Below are 21,402 nucleotides of genomic sequence, written 5' to 3' on the forward strand. Positions count from 1 at the left end.
ACTTCTCCAAAAAGTTGTGTTTTGGTTTCTGTTTCACTGTGAATGGCTGACCATGTTTAGTGTTCCATCATTATTATTATTTGTTACGAAAATATTACTGCCTACTTGCACTCAAAAATATATATATTATGCTATAGTACTACATGTTCATGCATATATATATATATATATGATTAGAAAAAATTAGAAAAATACATTATTTTATGGTTGTAGTTAATAGTCTTTTAAAATGCATTATGAATCTAATATGATTTATTAAATATTTTTAATCTGATTTTATATTTTGATGAGTTAGAATGTGAATATTTGATCTTGTTTATTATATGTTTAATTTATAATATATATATATATAAATGTGATTCAACTATTCATGGGCTTTATATTTAGATATTCATTGTTATAATGGGAGATTCACAATGAAAAGGTAAAACTGCATTTAACACATGGACCTCACAAGAGAGTAATATGTTGTTGGAACTGATGGTTGATGCTGCCAATCGTGGATGGCGTGATAATAATGGTGTATTTAGCAAACTAACTATGGAAAGTAAGATACTTCCTAAGCTAAATGAAGCACTTGGATGTAATAAAAATTATACTCAATATCAGAGTCGCTTGAAATGGTTTAAAACGCGTTATCAAATATTTTCTCAACTCATGCGTTTCAACTCTGGTTTTGGATGGGATGCAGCCACACAAAGATTCACTGCCACAGATGAAATATGGGATAATTACTTTAAGGTGAGGTTATAAATTTTCATAAGAATGTATTTTATATTATTATATCTTATATATATCTATATATATAGATATATTTTTTTTTTTGTATTTTTATATGTTAACAAAATATTATATCTATTTTATTTTGTTTTATTTTTTTTACAGTCTCATCCAAACCAGAAACATCTTCGAACATACACTTTTGCTGACTTTGAGGATTTAAAAATTACTGTTGGAAATGGAACTGCCATTGGAAAAAACTCTATTGGATTGGGACACGATACAGATGCAAGAATTTATGGACAAGATGAAAGTACACATGGTAGGATAGATGACTATGTATATGATGAGATTAACGAGGTATATGTTCCAACTCAACTCGATCCATCATGCCAAGCACCTTCACCCGGACATAATGAACCATCAATGTTAGAGTTCGATCCAAATTTAGAAGTTCCCATGGAAAATGTTGTTCAAAGAAAGCGAACTAGAAATGAATATGAAGGGAATACTCGTCCATTTGATCAGAATGCCACTCGAGTTGATCTTCTAGAAAAACTTTCTCATGGTTTGGACTCGATTGGAAAAATTGCCACTGAAATTCGGGGTATGTATAACCTAATGGAGAAAAGGGAAAAGGCAATTAGTGAAAAGGAGAAAAAGAATGATATTTGGAATGCTATTAAGGAAACTCCAAATTTAGATAGCATTGGTCGCTATAAAGCACTTGCATTGATTCAGAAAATGGGAGTTAAAGATGCATTCTTGAAGATGTTACCTGAAGAGCGCTCAGAATGGATATCATTTAATATGGAATGAGTGTTAAAACATATATTTAGCTATAACTATTTTATGAAATAGGTTTTTAGTTTTGATATATTTTTCTCTCTAGTTTGTTTAATGAATTTTTTCATTTGCTTTATTGTTCAATTTGTATTGAATTGAATTTTTCATTAAAGAGTTTTTTTTTTCTCTTCCTGATATTATTATTTTTTATGACATTTCATATTTTCTAATAATATTTGATGTTATGTCTTAGATTAATAGAGAAAATGGAACGGGAAGAATTGAGAGAGAGAGATACACAAGAAGATGAAGAATTTTATGAAACCATTAAATTAATATTGTTGGCAATTTAAGCAATACTTGAGGTATTAGATGCACTAATGATTAGCATATGTGATGAATATATCAAACGTCCACTGGCTTGATGACCAATCACTCCTAAAGGGTATAATTATATTCATAAAGTATTGAAAGAAGATCCTCAACATTTTCGGCAACTCTATAGGATGTATCCTAATGTGTTTTTGAAGTTATGTAAAATTATTAGAGAAAAAATATATTTACAAGATACAAGATTCATTTGCATTGAAGAAATGCTTGCAACATTTTTACTTATTATAGGACAAAATTCTCACTATCGTATGACTCGTCAAACATTTAGTCTATTACATTTCACAATGAGCAAAAACTTCAACAAAGTTTTGAGGGCTTTGAACACAATAGCACCAAATATGATGGTTAAACCAAAATCTACAGTGCCAAGTAAAATAAGAGAACATACAAGATTTTACCCTTACTTCAAGGTAAGTAATGAATGTTTTACCTATTTATTTTTTTAGTAATAATAATTATTGTCATTATTGTTATAGTTTTGTTATTATTAGTGTTGTAATTATTATTCAGAACACCTTATGTTTTATGTTAGTTATAAAATTTATTATTTCTTTTAGGATTGTATTGGAGCTATTGATGGCACACATATACCAGCAACAGTAAAGGGTCGTGGTGTAAGTAGCTATCGTAATCGCCATGGAAAAATTTCACAAAATGTATTAGCAGCTTGTAACTTTGATTTGGAGTTCATATACGTGCTTAGTGGATGGGAGGGTTCGACTCATGATTCAAAATTGCTACATGATGCTTTATCAAGGAGGAATAGACTTAAAGTGCCACAAGGTATATATTTTTTTTATTATATATATTTTTCAATATGTACTAATTTTTACAAAATAATATTTATGAATTAATATTAATATCTTATATTTTTAGGTAAATATTTTCTTGTGGATTGTGAATTTCCAAATCGTCGACAATTTTTAGCTCCATTTAGAAGGGTTCGATACCATTTGCAAGATTTTTCTAATCCAGGTCGTCATTCCGAAACTTCAGTTGAATTGTTCAATCTCCGTCACTCTTCTTTAAGAAACGTAATTGAGAGGATATTTGGTATATTCAAATCTAGATTCACAATTTTTAAGTCTGCACCTCCATTTCCATTTAAAACACAAGCAGAGCTAGTTTTAGCTTGTGCAGGATTGCATAATTTTCTTCACAAGGAATGTCGCTCTGATGAGTTTCCTATAGAGCCAAATGATGAATCTCCATCATTGTTATTAATACAAGAAACTGAAGAAAATAATTTTGAAGAACTGTTTGAAAGTCAAGAGCAACAACGAGAGAATGCTAATGAATGGAGAACTACAATGGCTTCAAATATGTGGGTGGATGCCCAAAATGCAAGAAATGAAAGTAATGAGCAATGAGTTTTTTTTTTTAAATAAAATTTTGCATACAATAAAAATAACAATAGAGATGATATAAGACTATTTGATATATTTATCTAATTTTATTTTAATTTATCTTGACAATATTTTTTTAAAAAATATTTTAAGGATAATCTTATTAAAGTTTAATATTCATGTATATGTTGTTTGCCTATTTGTTAATATTTGTTAATTTGTTCGATATCATAAATGTTCAACAATGCAAATGGTATGATTAAAAAAAAAAAAACTATGCTTATAGTATAGAATAAATGATATTATTCACCAAAATAGTAAAATAAATTATTTAAAAATATTTAAAATCATTAGAATTCTATCAAAATCTATTAAAGTCTATAATATAAGTTTCATAAACTCCATTAAATTCCATATAGAATTGTGATAAAATCCATGTAGAGTTTGTTGAATTCTAAGTAAATCCATTAATTTCATCAAACATTTTAACTCTTTTAAAATCCATTAAATTCTTAATTGAATACACCGTCTAAATGTCTCCCAAGTACACAAACTTCTACAAACTTTATGCATTGTTATTGCAGCTGGTAAATAGGGATTGCTATTGTCTCCTTTAAGGTGCGAAACGTTGAAGTTTATTATTATTATTATTTTTTATTTTAATTTTTATCTTTTAGATTTTCCTCATATAATTTACCTTTCCAATCATAATATTTTTAAAGAAAAGAATTATATAGGAAACTAAAAAGTAAAATAAGCAATTAAGAGTGCGATATATAACATGTTTCTAATATAAAAAAATATTGTTAATAGAAATTTTTTTTATATTAATGAATAATTATAATATTTTATTCATATGATAATTAGCTGAACAATTATGTTTTACAATATTTTTTTTTTCAAAAGTTTAACAATAAAACTAATAGAATAGTAATTCTATGTCAAAATAAAATTTATAATCATATTTTTAGATAAAGACCAATGAAACTTATATTTTTTACACAATTTTTATATGAGAAGATATTACATAGACTTAGGATAAAAAGAAATTGAACTTTTTTTTTTAGGTGTAATAAAGAGGCAATATGTATTATAAAGATTAACCGAACACACAAAAAAAAAAAAAAAAGTAGAAAGAAAAAATGAAAATAAACTCTTTAGAATTGCAAATTGCAAATTTAAAAAGTTAGAAAAGAGGCGCCCAATCGGAAGTTCACAAAATTTAGCATATACTTCAACACTTCTAACCGATGGAAATAGAGTGTAGCAGTCCAGCCCATACGGTTTTAAAAGATCTCTTAATGGTTAGGATCCTACCCTTTCTGATACGAACCTAGGACGACCTGTACCTAAACCTCGTATTATATTAGCCCGAATCTAATTATGTTCAAGTTCTAATGGTCACCTTGACCCTTAACCAACCTGTGATTAGAAACATTGGTATATAATGAAAATGCCACAATAGGTGATGGAAAGCCTATTGATAAGTCAAACTAAAACACTCATTCACTAATGATGATTTAGGTGTTCAAAGAGAATAAAGAGAATTCAATCTCACAAATAGTTTTCTGTATAAAATTCAAGCTTAATTCTTATTGAAAAATAAGCCTTTAAATAGGCTACAAAGTCATAAAATAAACCCTAAAAAACAAAGGGAAAACCGACCATACAAAGTGGTTTCATATGGTGGCCGAAATTCTCACTCCTTTCCTAATGTAATTTGGATTAGTTAATTCTTTTATTTTGAATTAGGAATTAATTAATTTACAATGAAAATAATAAAATAATAACTTTCCTAAACTTATTTCTCCAGAAAATAAGTAAATGAAAACAAAAAAATAATGGAAATTTCCTAAAACAAAAAGTAGAATTAAATTAGAAAACTAAAATATTAGCTTTTTGACTAAGTTGACTTTGACCAATCGTTAACCTCTTTTAGCTCCAAATCAGCTTATATATGCTTTTTAGGATGCCAAATAAGCTTATTATGGAGTCCCACATGTTTCCCTTACTTGGAGGAAAGAGAAAAAGTCAACTTAGTACAATACAGTAAAGCCAGCACAACATACAGCGAAAACAGGCCAAATTTACTAACTGTCCGTACAACCCCTTTTGGATGACTTTGAAGCTTATTTGACTTGATTCCATGTCCTATTAGACATATTTATTGAATCCATAAAACATTGGAATCATTTCATGCTTCCCAGCCTCCATAATTGCACCAAAACCGCTACTTGGGCCTTTACCGGCTTCTACCACCTGTAAATTCAAGATAGGTTTTAAATCTTCAGGTATGGACAAGCACTTTTGAATATGAATTACTCTCTAGATAAATACATCAAGATTTTTCTTAAACTTCTTAGCTTGAGCCCTAGTGATCGGCCCGGTCTTCATCTGTATTGGGTCGGCACCCCAATGGGTTGTCGGTTGAGCGGATTCGGGTGGATTTGCATCATTCCCCTCCTCTTGAAAAGGATTTGCCCTCAAATCAGAGTCATCATCTGCAATAAAAGGAGACAAATCAGTAACATTAAATGTAGCACTCATATTATACTCACCCGGTAAATCAAGCTTGTAGGCATTTTCATTGATCCTTTCCAAAACTTGAAAATATCCATCTTCTCGCGGCATAAGCTTGGACTTTCTTTGTTCGGGAATCCTCTCATTCCTTGGTTAAAACCAAAACCAATCTCCTGGGTCAAACACTATCACAACAAATACTAAAAATACAAGTTCATTAAACTTTTTAATATTAGAATATAATCTTTTCCAAATTTTCAAATTTCCACTAAGTAAAGCTTTCAACAATGCAGATAAAGTTCTATGCATAAAAAACATCTTTAAATAAGTATCTTTAAAATTCATGACCAGCAATGGTTTCTTACTCAAGATAACTTTATTTACATCTCCAAAACTCAAATGAATATTTTTATTCTTTCTTTCTTTCCTTTCTTTCCTTTCTTTCCCCCTCTCTCTCTCTCTCGGCCACAACACACTTTTCCTCACTCACGGGTTTCTTGCTATAGCTCTCGGGTTTCTCATTTTTTTTTCACTGGGCCTTCTCTTGGTTTTTCCACTCAATTTGGGTTTTAGAACACTTACCTGGTTGGTCTTGCATGTCTTGGACTCCTTGGATGGGTGTTGTTGCCGTGGAGGCCATACTAGTCCTTTCCTTGAGTTGTTCGACCATCCTCTTTTGTTGTATTTGAATTTGATCTTTGTACACCTCTTTAGGAGTTAATGCCTCCAGCTTGACCTTTTTACCTTTAAATCTAAAAACAATATTATTCTCTCTACCATAATGAATAGCATCTCTATCAAATTGCCATTGCCTACCTAACAAAATATGATCCACATGCATAGGAACAACATCACACAATACAACATCTACATATGTATCAATGCTGAATTTTACTTTGGCTTGTTTATTTACTTTTATCTCACCGCTATCATTAAGCCATTGTAATCTATATGGTTTGGGATGTTTAACAGTTGTTAATCCTAATTTATCAACTACCACATTACTAATTACATTACTACAACTTCTGTTATTAATTATCATACTACATACATTACCTTGAATTTTACCTCGGGTATGGAAGATGTTTTCTATTTGAACTTGATCCTCATCCTTGTAAACACTCAACATTCTCCTTGCCACCAAGCTCAATTCAGAATTTGAAACCTTTAGGGTTTCGGCTTCATCCTCAATTCCTTCCTCTTCATGCACGGTCTCAATTTCAGCTTCATCACTATCGGACTCCAACTTACCATTGTCCTTTAACACCATGATTCTTCGGTTTGGGCATCGGTTGACAATATGTCCTCGACCTTGGCACTTAAAGCAAACAATATCTCTAGTCCTTGAATGTTTAGGATTAGATTTACCTTCAGATTTATGTGTTTGCACAAGGTCGGCTTGATTATCTTTCCTTGGCCGAATAACACTCCCTTCACCTTGATTCGGTTTTATCCTTGGCTCGAACATGGAATTGCTTCTCCAACTAGTTGAATTTATCCACTCGCTGTTTGAAACCCCTCCAAACCATGAGCCTACACCCCTCCTCTTGAATTGATGCTCCAATTTAATAGCCACATGCAACATCTCCTCTAGTTCCACATATTGTTGCAATTCTAGTTGATTGGTTATCTTACGATTCAAACCACCAAGAAACCTTGCCATGGTTGCTTCTCTATCCTCCTTCATGTTTAACCTCATCATAAGCATCTCCATGTCCTTGTAATAATCCTCTGCGGACCTACGTCCTTGAGATAGGGATTGAAGCCTTTGATGCAGCAACCTATGATAATGTGATGGTATGAACCGCTTCCTCATGGCTCCTTTCATTTGTCGCCATTTAGTGATCATGTCATCACCAACTCTCCTTTGGGTGTTTTGCTCATTGGTCCACCATTGGAGTGCATAGTGACCAAACTCCATTGCTACCAACTTCACCTTCTTGGCCTCTGAATAATTATGACAATTGAAAATCATCTCCATTTTCTCCTCCCATTCCAAATATGCTTCCAAATCACTTTTTCCCATGAAAGTAGAATGTTTATCTTGATACTTCCTAGATCATCATCTTCAATTTTTACTGGTCTGCCATGGATTAGCTTTTCTTGAGGTTCAAAAATTTCATCAAACCCCTCATCCAAGTCATCTCCATAGTTACTTCCTTCGAATTCCTCTCTTGATCGCCCTCAGCCTCCTCGACCTCAACCTCCATGAGCATCTAACCTTATATTTGGCACTCCTTGGGATGTTTCTAACATGTTCATCCTTTGATTTAAATGGTCAAATTGAGTATTCATCTGTTGTATTTGCTCCAAGACAGCCCTCATGTCCGTTTGTTCACCACTCCCCGAAGCTCAGGAACCGCCATGGAATCCTACGGATTCTTCTTCATTAAATCTTAAAGGTGGATCTCCTCTTCTCACCCTTGAATCTGCCATGTTAGTATAAACAATGCAAAAATAAAATAAGACCTTACCAAATTCACTCCCTCATATGTTTCACTCAAACAAGGTCTCGACACTTGTGTTTTCACACTAGTTTCGGCTTTTACACTCTTTTAAGCTCACACACTCTTACCTTTTTCCACTCAATGAATTATCTCAAAGTTCTAATTAAAACACCCACAATATCAACAAAATAGTAGCAAAAAGAAAGCAATACCAAATGTATTAACAAATCCTAGTTTTCGGGTTTTCTAAGCAAAATAAGGCAGATCAATGAGAAAATTTTGGAATTTTTAAGAACTGGACCAGATGGTAAGAGATTAAGGATTCAAGAACAAAATTTAGGAAAAAGAATTTCAAACTCAAACAAGAATCAAATCGAACAAAAATATAGAATAGTGTTGGTTGTTGTTCTTGTAATTCAAGTTTTGTATCAAATCCTCTAACTAATTTTAATCCAATAATTTAAGCACCCAAAATTCCAAATATACAGCAGCAAAAATAATTCTGCAGCAACTCAAATATTGAATAAATAATCAATAAACCAGCAGCTCCAACAAATTTCCAGCAAACAAATCAAACTCCAACAAACCGAAATTTTTTTATTTGGCTTTTTCCTCTTCTTCTTCTTTATTATTATTATTTTTTTTTATTTTTTGTTTTTTTTCACTCACAGATCATAAAAAAAATGCAGTAGCAAATATCAACACTAAAAATTGCAATTCCACACCAAAAATCCACCAAACCCATGGCCTCCAACAAAAACAAAAGTGCAGTTTTTTCTTTTTTTTTTTTTCTTTTAATATCTGTTCGAATTTTTTTTCTTTTTTCTTTTTTTTTAGTTATATGAATGCAAATATTGAAGATTAAAACAGTAAAGAGAAATCAACAAAAACCAAATTAACAAGAACAATGATAAAAGACAACCAATAAACTAGGAAACAAAAATACGATAAAACTAGGAAATCCTAATTCAACTAGGAATGAATTTTTTTTTTTTTTAAATATGCAAAACGTGTATGAGATGGATGCAACCTTAACCTAATGCTAAAATTGTACAATAACACAAAAACAAATAAAGCAAATAAAGATAGATCAAACCTGAACAAAATTTGGCTCTGATACCAAATGATACGAACATAGGATGACCTGTGCCTAAACCCGTATTATATTAGCCCGGATCTAATTATGTTCAAATTCTAATGGTCACATTGACCTTTAACCAACCTGTGATTAGAAACCTTGGTATATAATAAAGATGCCACAATAGGTGATGGAAGGCCTATTGATAAGTAAAACTAAAACACTCATTCACTAATGGTGTTTTAGGTGTTCAAGGAGAACAAAGAGAATTCAATCTCACAAACAGTTTTCTATATAAAATTCAAGCTTAATTCTTATTGAAAAATAAATCTATAAATAGGCTACAAAGTCACAAAATAAACTCTAAAAAACAAAGGGAAAACCGACCATACAAAGTGGTTTTCTATGGTAGTTGAAATTCTCACTCCTTTCCTAATGCAATTTGGATTAATTAATTCCTTTATTTTGAATTAGGAATTAATTAATTTACAATGAAAATAATAAAATAATAACTTTCTTAAACTTATTTCTCCTGAAACTAAATAAATGAAAACCAAAAAATAATGGTAATTTCCTAAAACAAAAAGTAGAATCAAATTAGGAAACTAAAATACTAGCTTTTTGACTAAGTTGACTTTGACAAATTTTTAACCTCTTTGAGCTCCAAATCAGCTTATATATGCTTTTTAGGATGCCAAATAAGCTTATTATGGAGTCCCACACATTGCCCTTGAATTCATAAAACATTGGAACCATTTCATGCTTCCCAAGCTTCACAATTGCACCAAAACTGCTACCCGGATCCGTACCGGCTTCCACCACTTGTATGCTCAAAATAGGTCTTAAATCTTCGGGTATGGACAAGGGCTTTTCAATATGAATTACTCCTTGGATAAAGGCATCAAGTTGTCCTTAAACTTCTTAGCTTGAGCCCTAGTGATCGGTCCGGTCTTCATCTGTATCGGGTCGACATCTCAGCGGATTGTCAGTTGAGCGGGTTTAGGCATATTCGCATCCCTTCACTGTCCAGTCCATCCGCATGAGATATTGTTTGCTTTGGGCCCAGTCCGTACGGTTTTAAAAGGCCTCTTAATGGTTAGGGTCCCACTCCTTCACCTGCCAGTCCAACTGGCCGGGCCTCCCAGGCCCAACCAAGATATTGTCCGCTTTGGAAGCTAGGTGGTGAGCCCAATCCTGACGGTTATACGTTCTCTGACAGAAAGGCCTCTCAAGGGAAAGATATCCACACACTCTTATAAAACATGCTTTGTTCCCCTTTCCAACCGATGTGGGATCTCACACAGAACTCCAACCATATATATGTAAATGAAAAATATATGTAACTTATTACTCAAATATTATCCAAAAAAAAACTTATTAGTTTGAATTACAATAATAAAAATAAAAATAATTAGATATTAAAGAAAGACTTCTTTGGTGTGTATGGTGTTCTTATTACAAAAAGACTTGATTATTCATGTTTTTATTTTTTTTGAAATTATTAGAGATTATTATTTTTTTTGAAATAAAATTGTTAAAGGTTATTTATTTATTTTTTTTTTGAAAAAGAATACTTATTGTTGGAAGTTGCTAAATAGGGCTTTATACAGTACTTTTATTATTATTATATTATTTTATAAACCTTTATTTAGTAACTTTTTTTTTCAATAAACTTCATTCAGTAACTTCAAAAAAATATATATATAATTTTGATGGCGTAAACCGTCAGGCTGCTTCTATGGGTGTTGGTTATGCATTTTTTTTTTTTTTTTTTTTTGAAATTCATGATTCCAATGGCTAAAGGATCATTCTTGCATGACGCCTGATTTTGACTTGTACACGAACAATAAAATTGTCAAATATCAAAAATTAAATTTATCAAAATTTTCATAAAGCATGAATTTTCCATTATTATTATTTTTTTGATAAATGGAGGGGAAAATATTTCATTAGTGGATAAGGTGATAAACATACAATTAAAAGAGTTACACAAGTACACTTCTTTTTACTTGAAATTATAACAACGGATAATAATAGCATAGAATATCAATAAACAGATTTAGAGAATTTGTCATGAACTTGTTCAATCAATTTTTTTTAAAAATTTAGTAATTATTGGAAAATTAAATGGCAGTTATATTAGTTTTTCTTCGTAATTAAATTGATAAACAAAACTTATCCAAAAATAAAAATAAAAATAAAAATAAAAAGTTAAGCCCGGTCCATCAAACAAATATCAGAATTCAGAATCGGCCGGCCTTGCTTGATACCCAAGTAGCTCTGCCATAGTATTAGCTTTGTTCTTGGCTTTTCTATCTCCGTTGTCTAAATCGCAGGGGAAGAAAATTACATTCTGTTTCCTTCGCAGGAAAATAGCTTTTCGTTTTCGTTCGCCAGCAACAATGGGAAATACAGGTAATTTTTCCTATTCACCAAACTTAAAATTTATACTCCAAAATTTTAAGCTTCATGACTATGGCGGATTATACATGTACATTTTTTTTTTGGGTATAAATTTGTTAGTTTTACAAGTAAATATTTAGATTTTGTTAATTTGATGTTGGAGTTGTGAACATACGGCTCAGAAAGCTCCTCAATCTCAAGATGCAAAAGGGATCTTCCTCCAGCACACTACTTGATGAGAATAAAACCCTTCTCCATGCTAACAGGGTCAATGCTAACAGGGCCAGAATCAAAGTTTGATTCTGGTTTATTTGAAAGTGGAGGTCATAGATGGTGGGTGTGTTTAATTCTCTTAGTTAACTGAAACATTCTCTTGTATTCTACTCTCCTTTTAATTGTTGTTTGTGTATTTGGGTAGGAAATTGTCTCTGTATCCAAACGGAAAAGGAGCGAGTCAGAATAATTACATCTCACTCTACTTATCAATAGAGGAGACAGCCACTTTTCCTGCTGGCTGGGAGGTTTTTGCCAATTTTAAGTTGTTTGTTTATGATCAAGTGCGCGACAATTACCTCACAATTCATGGTGATATATGCATAAATATATTTCTCTCTAGTCTTTATTTTTCTGGTTTGCTAGTTACTTATTCAAATATAATGGCATTCATTAATCACAAACCCAATTCATGCAGATCCCATTGGTACAGTGAATCGTTTCTCTGAGATGAAGAAGGAATGGGGTTTTCAAGAATTAATTTCTATGGAAGCTTTTGGTAATCCCTGTAATGGGTATCTTGTTGATGATTGCTGCGTGTTCGGCGCAGAGATTTGTGTCATAGACCGCACTTGCAAATTGGAATCTGTTTCAATGGTGAAGGAGACTCCTTTCATGGTGAAAGAATTTGTTTCCATGGTGAAGGAACCAGTTTCCAAACCTGTTTCTGTGGTGAAAGAGACAATTTCCAATCCTGTTTCCATGGCGAAGGAACCTGTTTCCAAACCCGTTTCTATGTTGAAAGAACCAGCTTCCAAACCCGTTTCCATGGTGAAGGAACCTGTTTCTACAGCTGTGGTAGAGGGAGCTGTTATCAGAACTGTTTCTGTGGTGAAGGAACATCTTTTGACGGTGAAAGAACCTGTTTACATAATGAATGTTAATGGTCTTTTCACCTGGAAACTTGAAAAGTTCTCTACGTTACATAACTACGCTTATGAGTCTAACGTTTTTAGAGTTGGAGGGAAGAATTGGTATGTACTATGTAATATATATTTTCCGTTCTTTTTTACTTTCCTATGTTTTTGAAATCTGTATATTACTAAACTACTATTTTTATATTTTTATTGATATTGATGGTAGGATTTTAAAGGTTTATCCAAAAGGGGATTCTGGAGATGGTTTATGGTTATCAATTTTCTTACATCTAGTTGATGATTGGCAAAGCAGTACACCAGTTTTGGCTAATTTCAAGCTGCAAATACAGGACATAGTCGGGCATAAAAAAAAAGATGAAACTTCAGGTGGCTTGTATAAGTTTATATATATATATATATATATGTATTTTGCGATGTGCTTTCTCATTTTCACTCTACATACATAGGTGAACATTCCTCTAAGGTAATAACAAAATTTATTATTTCAACATTGGAAAGGAATAAGTTTTACCCGCCAATCATTTTACTTGCAGGTGAGTGTAAATTCCGTGCTGGTGGTCTTGGGTGTGGTTTCTCAAAGTTCATAAAGCTGAAGGATCTGGATCGGTATATTTTTAAAGATACTTTAACAATTCAAGCTAAATTCCTTACCCTCTATACGGTAAAGTTCTTCCCCTTACGTTTATATCGACATGCTATATTTACATATATATATATATATATATATATTTGTATGTATGTATATTTCTAGATCATGTGGGCAACAATATCATAATTGATGGCTTCGTTTTTGGATAATTAAATTGTGTTTTTAATCGGATCAAGTATCTTTTCATTCTGGTTCATAAAGTGCAAGACATATATATTTATACTTTGATATTCTATCGATTCTTTGAACTTCTTTAGCCCGCCATCTTTTGATATCAGGTTGTGTATAATATATGACGTCAATTTGAATAGTGAGCTTATTTGAATAGTCTTTTCCTTCATGAATATGATAAGTTTAAGGTGCACTAAATGATCCTAATTTCTTACACACGCACACACATATATATTTGTTTCATTACTGGCAGTATTTGAATATTCAATATAATAGAATATCACTTTTATCCTGGGAATATCTTTTCGACGTGAAAAAACTACATCGCAAACAAAAAATTTTATCTAGCTTAGCAACATTGCCATTGTATATATAGGGCAACAAGCGGTTGACAAAACCGTAACATATATTTCATTGTTTTGACCAGCCTCGAGATACATATATTCAGGCTATCACCGCTATGTTCAGACGAAGAGTGGTGGATGCTCTAGTAGTTTTCGGTGACTGGGTCTCTTACAATGACTGGTCGTTGGAGGGTTTCGTAAGTGGCATGGAAAAGTTTACTCAAAGAGTGGAGCAATTCGGTCGAGCAATGGAACAGCTTGGTGAGGGAATGCAAGAGATCGCAGAGGCAGTGGAAATGCTTAAAGATTGCAAAAATCTTGAGTGTAAAGGTTGTCGGAAAATGCATCAAGAATGCTTGGAGTCCAGAGGTTGTGTGCAATGTGGTCGGAAAGGGGTTGCAGGATGCAACTGTCCACGCTCACGGTCGAAATGTCGTGGGAAAGGCTGCCGCAAGTGTCATGGCAAAGGTTGCCGCATACATGTCACCGTAGATGTCTGAGATTCTTGAGATTAATTAACTATATCAACTTTGGCATTGCTATTGTCTAGCGTAAAGAATTCTGCTATAGGATTATTATTGACTCCTTTTTTTAAGGTTTAAAACATTTGAATTTGAATTTCTTGTTTTCATTTTTCTTTGCGCTTTTAGATTTACCTTATACAAATTAACTTTCATATCCAAATATTTTTAAAGAAAAAAAAAATTATATACCAAACTGAATAGTTGAAACAAGACACTAATAGTAATAATATTTATTCTTTATGAGATGTTTATCGTTAATAGGTTTACAACAATCTTTTCAAAAGTGTGGCAATACCGAAATAAGCCTGGTTCAGGCTGCTTCTAAAGATGGTTATGCTTATCTTACTCCTGGTGGGTTTTTTTTTTTTTTTTTTTTCAATTTATTAATTTATTTAATAATTTATTATTATTATTATTATTATTATTATTATTATTATTTCTATGCACCGAGAAATTTTATCAATTGTCAACTTTTTTATATTCATGAAATTTTGTATTATTAATTTGATAAATGGACGGAACAATACGTCAATATCTCATTGCTTAATAAGTGATAAACATACAATTAAAAATCAACCTACTTACATCACATCTTTATGAAATTATAACCATGGATAATGTTATGAACAAAACAAAAAACTGACTTGGCAATATTAGTTTTTGATAATTTAATTATATATTTCCATATACCTGATTCTGGCTAGTGATAGTAATTGATAGAAATTTTAATTATTAAAAGAATGAGAGAAATTTTTAGGGACTATAAAAATAAATATTTAATTATTTAAAAAAAAAAAAAAAAAAGAGATAAATTTTAGGGACTATAAATGTTAGGCCCAGCCCAGTAGTCCACAAACGCATAGACATTTGCCCCATTCCGAAGTAGTTATGCCCTAGTAGTCCTTCTGTCACCATTTGTATGACTTTGGTTTTGTATGACTAGCAACAATGGGAAATACAGGTAATTTATCGTCCCCAGACTCAAAATTGATTCTTGAAAGTTTAAGCTTTTATGACTATTGAGGGATTAAATATGCTTAGTTTGTCTGAATTTGTTAGTTTTTACAAGTATTTTAATTTGTTAATTTGTTGGCACTGTGCACGTTGCAGAAAGTTCAATCTCAAGATCCAAAAGGGATCTTCCCCCAACTCACTACATGATGAAAATACAATACCACTCCTTGCTAGCAGGGAAAGGAGCCAAGTATGATTCTGGGTTGTTTTGAGAGTGGAGGACATAAATGGTAATTTTATAGGATCTTTCAAGTATGAGATTTGTTTAATTACTAAAACCCATATTTGTATGTCAGTGTATATTTGTGTATGTTGCAGGAAATTGTCTCTATATCCAAAAGGAAAGGGAAAGGAAAACAATAATTACATCTCTCTCTATTTAGCAATTGAGAAGACAGACACTTATCCTGATGGCTGGGAGGCTTTGGCCAATTTTAAGTTTTTCATTTATGACCAAATGCGTGACAATTACCTGACAGTTCATGGTGCGTATAATGTGCGTATATATATATATATATATATTCCATCATACCTTGTTGTTATTTACATATTCTTGCAAAAGGCATCAATTACAAATGAAAAATTGATGCGAAACATGTTGATGCCAATGCCACAGTGAACCGTTTCTATGAGATGAAGAAGGAATGGGGTATTGCAAAATTAATTTGTCTTGAAACTTTTAATAATTCTTGGCATGGGTATCTGGTTGAAGATCGCTGCGTGTTTGGGGCTGAGGTTCGTCTCATAAACCACACTCACAAATGGGAATCCATTTGCATGGTGAATGAACCTGTTAATGAAGGCTGCACTTGGATCCTTGAAAAGTTCTCTACATTAAGTTTTTACTGTTCGAGGGAGGAAGTGGTACGCAATACTTTGTAGATCTTTTTCTTTCTTTTTTTTTTAATTTTATTTTCATTTTAACCTAATCGTTGTTTTTGAAATCTATAATATTGCTAAACTTATATTAATTTTGTATCTTTATTGATATTGGTTCTAGGAATTTAAGGTTTTATCCGAAAGGGAATGGATCTGGAGAAGGTTTATGGTTATCAGTTTTCTTATGTTTAGTTGATGGATCAGCCATTCCACCAATTTGTGCTCAATACAAGCTATGAATACGAGACATAACTGTAATAGCCCAGCCCAGACCACCTGTATGCAGATATTGTCCTCTTTGGGCCTGGAAAATCCTCTTACAACCCAACTCTCAAGGGTTTAAAACGCGTCTGCAAGGGAAAGATATCTACACGTTTATAAGTCATGCTTCATTCCCCTTTCCAACCGATGTGGGACTTCACAATCCTCCCCCATTGGGGCCCAGCGTCCTCGTTGGCACACCGATCCGGGTACTAGCTCTGATACGATCTGTAACAGCCCAGCCCAGACGAGCCGCATGCAGATATTGTCCTCTTTGGGCATGGGGAATCCTCTTACAACCCAGCTCTCAAGGGTTTAAAACGCGTCTGCAAGCGAAAGGTATCCACACGTTTATAAACCATGCTTTGTTCCCCTTTTCAACCGATGTGGGACTTCACATAACCCAGAATAAAATGAAAGAAAATTCAGGTGACGTTTTCATAAATTCATATATATATATATATATATAAAATGTATGAATGTTTTTGTATGTGCTTTTTCATTTCCACCCTATCAAGTATGTCAGGACCCGTCCAAAATTCCTCATCGGAACCCTAGACAAGCCCTGATCCTAGGGAAACCCTACCGGACCTTCCAATGGAAAATCCGGCAGAACCTCCCCTGAGGGTTGGACTTATCACAATTTTCCTGCATTGAAAACACACTTCTAGAAACATCCCCTTATTCCTCCCACATTACTACAATTTGATTCTACAAATTTACAGCACTTCAAAATGAATAACAGTAAATCAGTGCATAATTAATAACTAAATGTCCAATACAGTTTACAGAGCATTATACAAATAAATGTGGAATTAATACAATAACAGATGAAGCAATACAAGATGAAGAGGAAAAAGGGAAGAAATGCTTCTTGGACTTTCGGCAATGAACTGAAACGTCGAGTTCGCTCCGGATGATCAACGTCTCCCAATCTGGACCTAAGGGAACGGAATTTAAAAATATGAGATGCTAATCATCTTAGTGAGCGACCTTGGCTAGTGTAAGGAGTTAATAACAAAGGTAATATATTAATAATATATAACCAACCTCATTAAATAATATTTATCAAGAAAAGGTATAATATACGTGATAGAAATAATTTAAAGGAAAAGTTTCCTCTCAAAGCCCTCACATTGCACTCAATTTAGAAAGGTTCCCTTTTTAAAACATTTCACAAAACCCAGCAATTATATTTCCGCAAAATCAAGGTAGCCAATAAATAATTCATTAAATAATAAATAAATGAAATATCAACATTTAAAATACACAATCATGCAAATAATAATATAGAGCACCACAGTTTATATGAAAATATTTAATCGATAATTACCAATAAAATGCAACAATTTTTGGAATCCAATGCACTCAGAAAAATAATCCGGAATAAAGTAAATTTTTAATAACAATTAATAAATCATATAAAAAAATGTCATAAAAATTATTTGTTTGAAATAAATGGTAAAATTTAAATAAATTAACCATTTTAATTGAATAGTATTTCTAAATAATAAGCTTAAAAATTCAAATCAAAAACAGCCTGACGCAACACACTATATACCAGTGATGCCCTATGGTACTCAGCGTCCCGAGCACCCTCAGGCGGGGGTTAAAGAGAGAACCGGCATACGGTCGCTTCGGCGTCCTGACAGCACCGCTGCTAAAACCTATCATCCCGGCCTAGGAGGAGGGCAGTTATGTGCACTATACTAAACCGACCTGCCCTTAGGTCCATAGACAACTCACGGGAGACTAAAACCTGCGCGCTAATCACAATCTCATGTACAGTACAGAACACCAGTATTGCATAAGTGCGTCTAAAATAATTAAAATAAAATAAATACCAATAGCCCATTCTTATTATTACCAAAAATTTTCAAAATTTACCGTGGGAGTTATAAAAATTTCCAATCCCACATTCCTTGCATTTCTCACCATAAATCATCAATATAGAAAAGAAATATGGTTTACTCAAAACCATGAAATCAACCACCTCGCATTATAAATGCATAATTACCTTTTTAAAACATAAAGTACCATCATACCAATATTTTTCTTCAAATCCTTTAAATCAAATTTTTTTTCCTCCAAAATAATATATAATGCTCACAAAAATATTTAAATATATTTTCTCTTCATAAGTCCTTGATTGTACATGAAAATTCTCGGTAAAATAATAATAATAATAATAATCCAGAATTTAAATCATAAATTCTTTGAATTTCTCTAGTATTCAATCATGACATCAAAATATATATATGTATGCATATGACCAAACATCCGAAATTTGACATTATAAAATAAATACCCAATTTTATAAAATTCCAACCACATACATATATTTTCCAAATATTCAAATATCACCCAATAAATATAAATCATCACCCGAAAATAGTTTTTAAGGTGGGTCACTCACCTCAAGAGTGTGTCTCAGTCAAGATCCTCCGCAGGATCAACTCCCCTACTCACCCGTGCACCTAAAATATCAACATTTCACAACTTCGATTAAAATAATATTTTAATCGGGTAAATTCTCAACGGGGTACCCGGGGGAGCGAACACAAACGAGAACCAAAATTTACAAGCAATATATTCAATCGAAGCTTGTGAGGCGGGGATTATGAATCCGGTTTTACTTTTCTAAGATCGGACCGGTGGTGGCCGGAAAGCTCTCGGCCTTTAGAGCCTCGATTCTCCCAAACCATCAGCGAATTGGAGGAAAAGGACCCCGGATTTGAGTTCAGGGGGTCGGAATTAGTGGGAAAAGGTGGGTGGTGCAACCTGGAACTCGTCGGAATAGTGATTTCTTCGGCGAGCCATTGCGGTCACCGGCAACCGTCGCCGCCGGCGGCGCGTGCGGTGGCCACTGACCATGATTTTTGACAGGGAGGTAGGTCTCGAGGTGGGTGTTCCAATGGGACCGACGGTGAGGCAAATGGTGGCCGGAATTGGGAGAAATCTGGGTTTGAAGGTGGGGGAACCGCCGCCGAAAAAAGCCCCGATCCGGGCGCGTCGTCGGTCGGTTGGCCGTGAAATTTTTAGGGGTTGGTCGGAAATGGAGAGGCGCTCCTACCTGATTGGTGCATGTGGCAAGATTCGTCCGGAAAAGTTTGCAACTCCGGCGGCCGGTGGTTCTCTCTTTCTCTCTCTCTCCTCTCTCTCTTTCTCTCTCCTCCCCCTCTTTTCACATCTGTTTAAGGCCATTGTGGGTGGCACTGTTCACCCACGTGGACCTCTAAGATGTCAACACATGGCGTCATTGTTCATGCATTGTGTATAATTCGAAAATAGAATAAAATATTGTGGTAATTGGAAATCTTTGCAGACCCATAACTTTTTAACCGTATGTCCAAATTAGGCGTGCCGCTAGTCTGTGGACTCTTATCGACGAGTACTTCACAACCATGCATGAGTCAAAGCTCAACTTTGCATGAATAAAAGGTCAACTCCAGCACCCCTTGGACAGTTTGGACCTCAACTTGTTTTGCTCATAACTTTCAAATCGTAGCTCCATTTTTTACATGCTACTAGTATACGAACTCGTGCCAATTTGTACTTCGTAATGGTACCTCAATCAACCTAAAATTCCATCCGAGTCAAAAAGTTAACCTTTAACCTCTTGGATCAACGGTCAATTGTCAAAGTCAACGGTCAACGGTCAACCTCGGTCAAAGTTGAAAAATTTCCGTTGTACTTTGGGACGGGATGTTATATAGTATCAATGTGAAATTTCCTCTTGGATAACAACAAAGTTTAATTTATCATTTCAATATTGTAAAGGGATTATTCTCACCATCCAATCATTTTACTTGCAGTTGATTCTTGGTTCCGTGCCCCACCTAGAAATGTTTGGGGCGTACCATAGTTTATGGAGCTGAAGGATCTGAATGAGTTTATTGTTAATGATACTTCAATAATTGAAATTCAATTCCTTAAGCTCTCTACGATGAAGGTTATCCCCCAAGGGAAATAATTAAACTTTTGTTTTTGTGGACATGCTAATATGTATGTGTGTGTATATATATATATATATATCATATTTTATGGATTTGATTTTTTGGATAATTAATTTCTTTTACCTTTTCTAATGGCTCAGGATAAATCCAAGAATATATATATATATATATTTCAAGTACTATTCCTTAACTATCCAGCCTAATTTCTATCTTTTGAATAGTGAACTTATTTGTAATATATAGTCTTTGATTTTTTTTTTTTATGAATATATATGCATTATACATTCCCAATATTTTGAAATTATAAATTCCTATTTTTCTCCAGTAAAAAGCAAATGATTTATTTATGGTTGCAATCTGCTTGTATATGCAGTTTTATCAATTTATAAAAATTTGAGTTTATAAATTTTTTTATAAATATGAAATTTTGATTATTAAATTGATAAATGGAGGGACTGAAACAATAACCCATTGGTTAATAAGGTGATAAAATACAAAAATAAAAGAGTTATCTAGGTACTTATATCACATCTTTCAATCTTATAATTATGGATAGTAAAAACCTATATCTAAAATCAAAAGGGATGTAAATAAGTTGAGTTGAGTCTAGTATTAGCATTCTTAAACTCAGCTCGTATGATTTTATAAGTATTAAAACTCAATTCAAGTTCACAAGTTCGGAAGCTTGTGCTAAGATTTGGCTCAGCTCATTACAATATAAAAAGTTGAATATTTGTTTTTTTTATAAAATTAACATTAG

General features: G+C 33.0%; 2 protein-coding genes across 2 annotated transcripts; both read left to right on the forward strand.

Moving 5' to 3' along the window:
• The first annotated feature begins 480 nt into the window (after window positions 1-480).
• LOC107416922 (uncharacterized protein At2g29880-like) lies at window positions 481-1,539 on the forward strand. The gene is made up of 2 exons (XM_016025472.3): window positions 481-741; window positions 886-1,539. The coding sequence occupies exons 1-2, from the start codon at window positions 481-483 to the stop codon at window positions 1,537-1,539; spliced, it is 915 nt and encodes a 304-aa protein (XP_015880958.3).
• A 701-nt stretch (window positions 1,540-2,240) lies between these two features.
• LOC107422650 (uncharacterized) lies at window positions 2,241-3,269 on the forward strand. Its single transcript, XM_016032125.2, has 3 exons — window positions 2,241-2,309; window positions 2,457-2,682; window positions 3,091-3,269. The coding sequence occupies exons 1-3, from the start codon at window positions 2,241-2,243 to the stop codon at window positions 3,267-3,269; spliced, it is 474 nt and encodes a 157-aa protein (XP_015887611.2).
• Window positions 3,270-21,402: the final 18,133 nt, after the last annotated feature.

The sequence above is a fragment of the Ziziphus jujuba genome, chromosome 7 (assembly GCF_031755915.1).
Source record: "Ziziphus jujuba cultivar Dongzao chromosome 7, ASM3175591v1".
NCBI lineage: Eukaryota > Viridiplantae > Streptophyta > Magnoliopsida > Rosales > Rhamnaceae > Ziziphus > Ziziphus jujuba.

Excerpts from the sequence above, each read along its gene's own strand:
- LOC107422650 (XM_016032125.2), top strand. The coding sequence starts at position 2,241 with ATGGTTAAACCAAAATCTACAGTGCCAAGTAAAATAAGAGAACATACA. Across the intron at positions 2,310-2,456 it reads GATTTTACCCTTACTTCAAG|GATTGTATTGGAGCTATTGA; the intron begins GTAAGTAATGAA and ends TATTTCTTTTAG. Across the intron at positions 2,683-3,090 it reads TAGACTTAAAGTGCCACAAG|AGCCAAATGATGAATCTCCA; the intron begins GTATATATTTTT and ends AGTTTCCTATAG.
- LOC107416922 (XM_016025472.3), top strand. The coding sequence starts at position 481 with ATGGTTGATGCTGCCAATCGTGGATGGCGTGATAATAATGGTGTATTT. Across the intron at positions 742-885 it reads TATGGGATAATTACTTTAAG|TCTCATCCAAACCAGAAACA; the intron begins GTGAGGTTATAA and ends TTTTTTTTACAG.